At 50.0% G+C, this 10,671-nt stretch overlaps 1 protein-coding gene across 1 annotated transcript in view; it reads right to left on the reverse strand.

Moving 5' to 3' along the window:
* The window catches only part of NTN1 (netrin 1), a 181,548-nt gene extending 171,177 nt beyond the window's left edge, over positions 1–10,371 (reverse strand). Inside the window, exons 1-2 of the mRNA XM_012655637.1 lie at positions 10,334–10,371; positions 8,530–9,611 (exon numbers count right to left, since the gene is read on the reverse strand). Of these exons, the coding sequence (XP_012511091.1) occupies positions 8,530–9,547 (1,018 nt within the window). The 5' untranslated portion in view covers positions 9,548–9,611; positions 10,334–10,371. The remainder of the gene's footprint in view (positions 1–8,529; positions 9,612–10,333) is intronic.
* Positions 10,372–10,671: the final 300 nt, after the last annotated feature.

The raw sequence follows: 10,671 nt of genomic DNA on the forward strand, positions 1-10,671 counted from the left end.
AAAAAAAAACCCACCACCACCACCACCAGCTCTCTACCCCTCTGGTTCAAATAATAAACTGGAGTAAAAAATACAGAGAACTGCTCAGTCCCGTTCTTCCCTAGCATTTCTGGGTATCAGGATGGCAAATCTGTCCAAAAACGTGGTTTAGGAAGGATTGATTTTTGTGGATTGGAGTGAGAAGCAATTTCCTTCCTCATGGCAGCCCAGAAGGCCAAGCACTTTCCCACAGTGAAGTCTCTCCGGGTCTGATCCACGCAGTGAGACAGGGCAGGGTCTGGGAATAAAGAGTTGGCTGGGATCAACCTGCCCACCTCTGAGGTCTGGCTTCAGGGAGAGGAAAATAAGTTGACCACAAGGCTCAGGGCACGGGGGCCGGTGTCCAACAGCTCTGCCCTGGGGCCGTCCAATCCAAAGGTACTTTCATGTTTCAGAGGCCAAATTCTGTATCTGTAAACACAATGTGTTTCCTTTTTCATGCTGGGATTGGAACTGTTACTGTTCAGCACTTTCTGCACCAGCCCAAATGTAAGCAGAGCACTGAGGGCAGTGGCTTGTGAAGAGTCCTTGTCCCTCGATACCACACAGACGTGGTTTTGAGTAGAGTGAACAACCTTCACGTGGAGAAGCCCCAGGAAGGCTCAGACATCAGGGCTCTGGTCCAGGTTGGGGCATAATTTCCCACAAGTGTGGGGCAGTGATAAATTTTTGTCTCACAATCCAGGCAGTTCCGGAGGACCTGCCCAGGAACTTCAGAGCTGATGTTCCTGGGAAGACCCCTCTTCTCAGGGAACCATCGTCTCTCAAATTCTTGGCAGGGAAAAAAACAAAAACACTACAATAGAACAAACACAGCAGGAAAATGTGATGAGGACTAAAATCCAATCCTTCCGTGGTACTGGAGCCAAATCTAAAATCCGCTTCCTCTCAAGACCCTCGGCACCTTCCCCTGTGTCCTGGACACTCAGCAAAATTCCTCACTCCAGGGGCCCATCCGTGTTCACAGCTCGGGACAAGGGACAAGTGGACAAGTATTCGCCTTTTCACGCACACAGCCTCTTCGACAGAAACGCATTTCACCTGCAGGGAGGGCAGCTACGTCACACTTCTCTATATCCCCAGACCCAAGAGAGCCACCTGAACAGTGAATGCTCTAGAAATGTCCACTTAAAAGGTATTTCCTTGACTGCAGGCGGGTGGTGAGGGAGGGGAAGGTCTTCTAGGACCAAAAATGGCAAACAGTTCTCATTTTGTGGGCTAATTCTGCCTAAAGAATTATATTGAGAAGGATTCCAATACTGTAAGATCATTTCTGGACCTAGGAGGAAAACGCGCTGCAATTGATTGCCGATGTCTGCCCTGGTTTCAGGATGGGGAGCAATAGTGCATGTGCTAGGTGCTCATCACAGCCAATCTCAGCAGCAACAGATGAAATCGGAAGCCCTGACAATGGTAATCAAACTGGCAGGAAGTGTCGGACACTCTGGGACTTCAAATATGGAATGTAGCACAACATATAGGCCTTCGGGAAACTAAAAGAGATCTATCTCATTTCCTTATTTAGGACTCAGTTATTTAAAGCCCGCTCCTTTAAAGGTCCCTGTGGTCCTACAGATTGTCTTACTTAAGTGGAGAGTCTCTGGAATGTGTGAAAATTGGACACGACAACCAATAATCTCTCTTATCTGCAGGCATAAAAGGACCCAGGGAAAATCTAGAAAATCTAGCAACAGCACCAGCCAGGTGGGGACATGGATGGGCCCCCAACTAAAACGTGACCACGTGCACAAGGAGCTGGGACCTCACACAGGCTAGTCCTGAATCCTCCAGGGAGACAGACTTCCTTCCAGTGCCTTCTTCCAGCGGGGCATGAGCCGAGCTACGAAGTGAACTGGAATGTTACTTTCTGCCTTTCAAAGTTCTCACCCAACAAATTTACTTTAACCCCTTTAAATAACCTGGAAACCTACTATACTTACAGAACCATCTTTTTCCTTCTTTCCATGCACAAATGCACTACAAAATGAATTCATTTGAAGTAACTGTAACTAGTTCACCAATTCCAACAGCAGAAGGCTCAGGGATGGCTGGGGATGGCCCGTCACAGACAAAGGCAGAGAACACGTTTCCATTCCTTGACAGTACTCCTGAACCACAGGTACACCTGTCCCCTCAGAGGGTATCTTCCTTCGTGCACTAAGTGCCAGCAGCTGCCGCTGATAGAAATGTCCATCGTGAGGGAGGCTTGGGGCAGGAACTTAAGTGCTGGGAGAAAAAGGCTCTGACGAGAGACTTTCTGCATCTCATCTATCACGTGAGCACAGTCCCCTCTCTCCGTCAGAGGGTAGACCTGGCGGAAAATAATGCAGACAGGGCTGAACACACATCTAGCCAAGGCCTCCCAGGAGCAATCTCTGTACAGACAATGACTACCAACTGGAATAGGTCGCTGCCTTTTGACACGGGGGGAAATTCACATAAATTATGCAATTTTTAAAGGCAAATTAAAATCCACTTCTGAGTTTATAATAGAGATACATTTTTGGAACAAGAACACAGGAATACAATACTGAACTCACTCCGTTGTGCTGCACAAGTCAAATCTCACAAAGCAGACAGCTTTGAGGCGAACGTCCACGTCTAGAGAACTGTCCAGGCAGCCACTTATTTCGAGCACTATTCAGAACAGCCGTCCCTTATACCCCTGGAGTTGGTTATAACAGGACACGGCTTTTACGTGATCAGCCTTTGAAACAAACGCTGATGATACCCCTTGCTCTCTATATGCAACAGTGTAGCTGAATGAGCCAAGATGTGCCCTGCAGACTTATCCACACTTAGTCCTCCTGTTCGTGTAAAAACTGCCTTTTGGTGGCAGGGACATCTGTTTTTGAAAAGCTTCCGTTCCTCATGGCAATCTGATCAATTGAAACAAAGGACATATAAAGCACCTAGTACAATGTCTGGCACTCAGTAGGGGTTTGTGGTCTGTCTTTAGGATGCAACCTGACAGCCACCTTGGACTGACATTCTAAACTCTGCAGTTTCCCGGCCACCCAAACCAATGCCATGCCTTCTGAGGCCGCGGAGACCACAAGGGCTTCCAGACGACAGACAAAATGCTGTGGGCCACTCTACAAGTATTAGGCTTAAGTCCTGAGCATTTCAAAAGCCTTCCAAGACCTCCCGTCTCCTTATAATGAAAGGCACTGCAGAAACCCAAGGTATGATTATCCCTTCTGAAAGGAAGAAAAAAATACTGGCTAACAAAATATCCGTACTTGTGCATCCACAGATAAGGCTGTTTTATAATCCAGTTCCCTAGAGAGCCATTTATTTTGGTGAAGCCAGTGTGCATAGCAGACACTGTAAGAAACCATCAAGATAACATGAATAACAACCCAGTGGACTTTTGAAGTGTAAACATAAAAGTCTATTAGGAATATAATGTTGGTTTAATCCCAAGACAAAAAATTTACTTAATGAAAAGCACAACTCATCTCAAGAAGGAAATATCGATACCAGCTGTGAGCAGAAAATGAGGGGATTCCTTCCAGGGAACATCTGAATTTCAACCCACTGCCTTTCCAGTATTTACTCTGGACATAAAGTCTCAAATACTTTTCCGAGGATCTCATTTTTCTACAGGAGGAGGAAGTCAGAGAGAAGTCTGGGCAGGGCTAAAAGAGAGCTTGGCAGGGCTTAGAAGTGCACAGACCCACAGGTTTGCCCTGACAAACTTGCCTCACTTCTCTGGGTAGAGCAGGAAGCAGCCTCCTTGCTTAGAGGTCCCTGTCCAACAGGTGCTAACAAGGGCCCCAGCAGAGACCCTCACTCCAGCTGCCCTGGGGCCAGTAGAGATAAATGACAGCCTTGTGCTGTTGACTGGAATAAACTGCACATAGCAGCACCACACCAGTGACCAGGACATACCGCTCCCAGTCAAACTCCTCTGTTTGGCAACAATACTTTTAATCACTTCCTGGATTTTCGCAGTATGTTCCGGTGAAGCAAAGGAATGGTGAGCACAGGGTGAAAAAAGAAAGCCTTCTTAAAAAGGGGCTTTGATTACCAGCTCTGCTTCACCACCTTTAAGAGAGATCACAGGCCCTGAAATCGAGACAGACTTGGCCATCAGCAACACCTGTAGATGCTGAGAACCCACAGGAAAGTATTTAAACCTCCTTCACTCACAGTCATAACTCCCACCTCCCACCAGGCCTGATGGCTGAGATAAAGGAAAATTTCTTATATACAACTTCATATGTAAGTGTATATGAATCTAACCTAATCTAATCTAATGCAACACAACTAGGGAACCTCCTCCAGTTCTAGCAAGAAGTAACAGGTGCTCCAGCTCTTCTCCTATACATGGATTCATTCATTCATCCATTCTTCCATGTATCCATCCATTCCTTTCATGGAAAGGCAGCACAGTGAATGCAATAAAACCAAGCACAAACATCAGGCTGGAGCCCCAGCTTCACCACCTCCTAGTTATGTGGTTTTGGATAAACCATTTAATGTCTCCAGGCCATGGCTTCCTCACCTCCAAAATAAGTACAATAATAGTGCCTATTGCTAGCATAGTCAGAATGACTAAATTAATGGGAGTGCTTGGCAAAGAATAAGCCCTCAAGGATTAATCATCATAATGATAATAATTATAATAATTACTATAACTGTTAAAAACATTCACTCATTTATAGCTATGTGCCAGGCTCTGGACTAGGCAGCACGTAATTTCAGCCTTATGATTTTGCAAGGGTCTTTAGTGGGGCATTGGATTTCTCATGGCAACACCCCCAATATAACCTCCCTCTCTTGCCAGGAATGGGGGTGGACCAAAGCACCAGGGCCATTTACGGTTTGAGGATTCCCCACACCCCTCAAAGCCATGTTTAAACAATTATGAGCATTATGTTGCAGGTACCAATGACCATAGGGGAGGCCAGCCCAGCACAGTGGTGCTTGTCTTGCAGAGACATCTTTTGTGTGGGTTTTGGGTTACGGCTAGGCAATGCAAACCCATAGAGTGAGTCGCAAAACGAGTTTTCATAAGCTAGACTTGTCACAAGCTATGCAGGGGCTCATGCTGACATCCCCACATTAAGATTAAACAGCATTCTTCGTCAGGCACTAAATACTAACACAGCTCCGACGTCAGGGGGACACTGATTAAAACTGATGTCAATAATTTATGAAACACAATATGGTCTTCAGATGCTCTTTTGAAAAAAAGGAAGAGGGGAAAAAAAGGCCTAGCAACCCAGGTGGTTTAAAACTGTTCATGCATTTTCCCTCAAATGTACACACACCCCTACCATGCATGGATGCTTCTTTACACGATAAATGTAAATGCACATGTGTATAAAAGCATGTGAACACTGCTGATACATATGGGCGGAAGAAAGTATTTAGTTATTCCACTGAGAGCTGTCGAGGCTGTAACATTATACATAGTCTTGTCTTTCATATTGTTTTGAGGGTTTTTTTTTTTTTCCGGAAGAAATCCAAAATTGCATTTAAAATAAAATCGAGCTTTACTGAAGTTCACATTTATTCTGTAGAGAACTTGACCTTGAAACAACACCAAAAAGAAAGCTGGACCAACGAAAGCACATAGGATTTCTTAGTAATCTATAAGTACTTCGGCCCTATGTAGAAGGACTATAGTCAAATGATAAAATCAACATTTTTAATTTTAGGGTTTTTTTGGGGGGCATGGATTAACCTAGGAAAGGGTGCCACTTTAGTCTATGATAAATCATGTTTCATTATTTTATAAGAGCAAAGCAAAGACAGAATAGCACAGTAATAGCCTTGTTTTTATCAAGATTGACGTCTGGAATAAAAAAATATATTTCTTTACTTTGCCTTAGTTGTAAATACTCTGGGTAGCTTGACTTTATGTGTCAACAGTGTGAAATTCACAAGATGGGATTATGTTGGGGGGAAAAATTCTGAGTCTCTGATAGTACAAAGTTAGTGTCTGAAGGATTTATTAATGCTTTTTCCTAGCACAGTGCCCTTTAGTATCTCAGAACACCTGTCAAATACTAATTCATTCACATATCTCCACTACAGGGCCTTTTTATAAAAAGCTCGACCTTTAATTATAAATCACTCCTAAATTGTCCTTGCTGGCTTTCTCTTTTACAGAATGATGGAAAAATCACTAAGACTTCAATTAAGACTTTATGAGAACTTCAATCTGATGTTCCCAGCTATATCTGCGAGGTATCAGAACATCTATTCAAAAAGGAAACTATAAATAACTTTAACGTAGTTGAATTGGCTTTGCTTTTATGAGATGACTGAATAATTGGCAAGATTTAAAGATACTTTAACTACTGGGGATTAAAATAACTTCACTAAAAACCAGAAAAATATTGTTAGCTGATCATTTGTCATGTAGATTATGTACTTATTAGGCCTAATTAAACTTTTTGAACAAAACGCTTACTAATTACATTAGTTAATATGTTGATTGCTCAATTTGGCCAAAAAAAAAAGGTCAATCCAATTTGTATGCATAGTTAGTGCTTTGGTCAAAAGACAAAATCCTAAACTAGAGAGATTATTTCAAGTGCACGACGATCGTTATAAAAAATGCAGGTTTCATCTCCAACATCCAGAGTGACAGGAAGAAGACATGGGGGTGGGTGGTGAATCTGAACAATACCAGCGCTAAGAAGCTAGTAAAATTTTATCACGACATCAAGTGTATTCGCCTCCATGTATTCACTTGCATTTGTCCAATTAGGCTCTGCTGTTGACAATACAAAGTCATCTTTCATATGCACATACAAACTAAAACTGATAGCCAAGCCCTGGGAATCCCTTTAAATGTCAATAAAGGGTTTTTACGCACAAAAGGAAGAAAAGAAAAGAGCGAGGAGGGGGAAGAGAAGAGATGGGAAAAACCAACATTTCTGAGGGAATTGAGCAGATCAAAGGAATTTTATTCTCAAAGACCACTAAATTAGACTATAACTACTCTCTCTCTGTGAAATCTTGAAAAGTGCCTTCAAACTGGAAACCAATTCTGTCCCTTAAACGAGGGGGATGAACAATTAGGTCTGCAAAAGCGGGACATGAGTGTAAAAATGGAGGCCTCGCCATGCAACAGGAGGCACAGGCGCCTGCAGACCAGGACGCCTGCCTGGGCCTCTGTGCTGACCCAGCCCTCCAAGACATGTTTTCCATTCGCTTGCTCAAAAGTCTGCATCCACAGTCATGAGGCACAAACTATTCGACAACAACATGACACAATTAATCAGAACCAGACCTAAAAACGTGTGTTTGCGGGGACCAGCAAACTTCGCAATGTGCCTCAGAGGGTGAAGCAATTGAAGAGACTCACACTGGCTGTTCGGGATTGGGGGAGGGGGAGGCAAAATCTATATGCTCACAAAAGATGCACACCAAATGGTACATTGACGGACTACATAATTTTCATTAAAATAAATGTAGGATTTGGAAATGTATGTCTCATACTGAAAAACCAAGGTATTGTCTTACTACCTTCCCCTCCTTCACCACCACCACCCCCTCCCAGGGGAAGAAACTGATGTGTGAGAGTTTCTACGGCAGCAAAAATCTTACAATCCAGAAGTAGAACGTACCCTTTTTTTAGTCTCATTTCTGACCCAGACGTATTCACCAGTGCCCGGTTTTGTCAAATTTCTCTTTCAGGAATTGAAACCCCATTAAAAAGCGAGAAGAAGCTGGGCCCTTAGTTAATTCAAAACTGTTTAATTTCACCAAACCCTGAAGCTAACGCAAAAAACCTGGTATACTTTTTTTAGACCAGAATTGAATTAGTTTAAAATAATTACTAAACTCTCCTTTGTAATCTGTAGATAGTAATTAATTGAAATCACATTACTTTTCTTTTGCTAATACAAACACGACGTTCAAAAGAGGGGAAAAAAAACTTTTTTTCAAACCATAAAAAGACAAATGGCGGGTGCAGAAGCGACGTTCGTCGGGTGCCGGGTGCCCAGCTAGCCCCAAACTGCAAATAGTTCTTTGCCATCTCCCAAGGGATTTGGGGTTGTGGAGCTGGAGCTTCCCAGGGACTGGGCCGGGGTCCCCAACTGAGCGCCTAGCTGCAGCCTTAGGAAAGGGGGGTGGGGCGGAGGTGAATCTCGGTGCAGCCAAACTGAGGGGAAGGCAATGAATGTTTGCATTTGGATCCGGGCTTAGGGATACCCTGTCGGCAAATTTTCTGCAAAACCCCCTCCCGGCAGCATTTCTCCCGCTGCTTCTTGGCTTCGCAGAGGCCACTGGGTGCAAACCTGGGCATTCACAGCTGGCGCCACACGAGCGAGTGGCCCGCTCTCAGCCCTCCCGGGTCCTGGGCATCCCCGAGCGCGCCTCCCACCGTTCCCACATCCCAGCAGCAGGCAATCCTCCGCTGCGGCCGCCGCCCGCGCTCCTAAGAACCCGCCGCTGCGAAGCCCGGCAGCCGCTGCCCGTGCCCGTCCCCGTCCGCCGCCGGCTTCGTCTCCGCACCCCACTCACCCACGCACTCGTTGGCCTCGCGGGCCGTGGCGCGCTGCCAGGGCCGGTCGTAGTGGAAGGGTTTGCAGCGGTCGCATTCCGGGCCGGCCGTGTTGTGCCTGCAGTCGCACACCAGGCTGTCGTCGCGGTCGCGCACGCAGCGGGCCGCGTGGCCGTTGCACTTGCAGCGGCCGCCCACCTGCAGGTCAGACACAGCATAGAAGTACGAGTCGCGCGCCAACTCCGAATCGTCCTCGTTCTCGTCGCCGAATGTATGCAGGCGGCTGAAAGCCACTCGGATGTCAGTGGCCGTGACCCAGTCCTGCAGCACGGGCGAGTTGTCGAAGTCGTGCGCCGAGGGCCGCCCGTCCAGCGTGCTGAAGGCGATGAGGCCACCCGAGAGCGGGCGCATGTCGGTGTGAGAGTCGGTGCACACGGCCTCCTGCTCGTTCTGCTTGGTGATGGGCGCGCGGTGTGGCCGGTTGTACATCTTGCGGCACTGCGTGGAGTAGAACTGAAAGGGCACCCACGTGCGCCCGTAGTCCATGGACTTGTAGATGGCCATGGACTCGGGCCGCGGCGAGCAGAACTGCAGGCTCACGTAGGTCACTTCGAACTTTTTGCCCAGCGACAGCGTGAGCGTGACGTTATGCGGGAACTGCAGGTAGTTCTCGGACTGCCAGCACGTCAGGTTGTGTGGGTTGTTGAGGTCGGTGAGGAAGGCGGGCGGGTGCGCCTTCTTGGGGTCGGACGCGTTGCAAAGGTGGCACGAGCGCAGCCGCTCTTCGCCGCGCTCGCTCACCACGCAGTAGCGCGCCGGGGGCCGGCCGCAGGTGCTGGACACGCGCACGTCCTTGCCGAAGGCTGCATTGACAAAGTCCGGGATGCAGCGGCGCGGGTGGCCGTTCTCGTCCGAGCAGGGATCGGGCTGCGCCGCCTGGCCCGCGAACATGCTGAGCCCAGGCCCGCCGCGCACCGCGCCCACCAGGCACGCCACCGCCGCCAGCGCAGCCAGCGCCTCCCACACTGCGCGCATCATGCTGCGTCCAGCTTGCCCCAGCCCCGCCGCGCCGAGGAGTCGGTCCGCCTGCCGCAGAAGGCGCCTGCAGAGAGAAGGGAGCTGCGCTCAGCTAGCCCGCCCCGCGCCCTCCAGCCCTCGGTGAGCGGGGGCGCGGACGAACGCCGGGCTTCCCCGCACCACACCCGCGGCCGACTGCCCGCCTCGCTCCCGCAAAGTCCCGCGGGCAGGCGAATCCGGGGGCCTCCAAGCCCGCACCCGCACCCCTTCTTCCCCGCCGGGCAGCGAGCCGGAGCGGCGGGAGAACGCTCGGCTTCCCCTCCACCGCCGCCTCCACGGTGCGCGTGGGCCATCTCCGCGCCCATCTGCTCGTCCGCAGCCAGCCCGCCTCGTACCCCAAATCCCGGGTGCTGGAGAGCTCGGGGGCCCCCGAACCCGCATGGCCCGCGCCCCTTCCTCCCGCAGCCTGGGCTTCCTCTCAGCTGCCCCCAATCGCGTCCCTGACGGAAAGTCCGGGTTCGGGACTTTACCTCTGGAGAGGGCAAAAGAGAAAGAAAAGTTTGCCCGGCTCGCCGGGGAGCCCGCGCGCCGGACGGCGGAGAGCTTCTCGCTCGCTGCTAGCAGGCGCGTCCTGCCTCAGCGCGGGCTTGCCAGCTCCATGCCCGGCGCGGCCGCCGCTGCCCCAGCCCCGGCCCGGCCGCCGCCGCCGCCGCCTCCTCTCTCGCCCGATTGACGACGCGGCCGCCCGGCTCCCGCCGCTCTCGGAGTGCTGCCCTGCCCGCGCCCGGGGCGCACACACACACTCACGCTCGCTGGCGCGCACTCACACACACGCACGCACGCCCCCGAAGGCGCCGCCGCCGCCGCCGCCACTCGCGCTGGGAGTGGGGGGCGGAGGGGAACGCGGGGGCGGGGGGCGGGGCCGCCGGGCGGGGCGCCGGCCAATAACGTCGGCGAGCTGCCGCCAGCTCGCGAGCAAAGTTTTAACCCCGGGAAAGAAGAAAGTTAAAGGGAAGCGGCCCGGGACGCGAGAGAAGGAGAGCGCGAGCGGGTGGGAACCCGGGAGCCCGAGAAAGAGCAGCAGAGACAAAGAGAACGCGAGAAGAGCGCCCGGGGAAACCCCGGAGAGGGGGCTGGGCCGGGCG

Source organism: Propithecus coquereli, unplaced genomic scaffold, assembly GCF_000956105.1.
Source record: "Propithecus coquereli isolate 6110/MARCELLA unplaced genomic scaffold, Pcoq_1.0 Scaffold482, whole genome shotgun sequence".
In the NCBI taxonomy this organism is placed as follows: domain Eukaryota; kingdom Metazoa; phylum Chordata; class Mammalia; order Primates; family Indriidae; genus Propithecus; species Propithecus coquereli.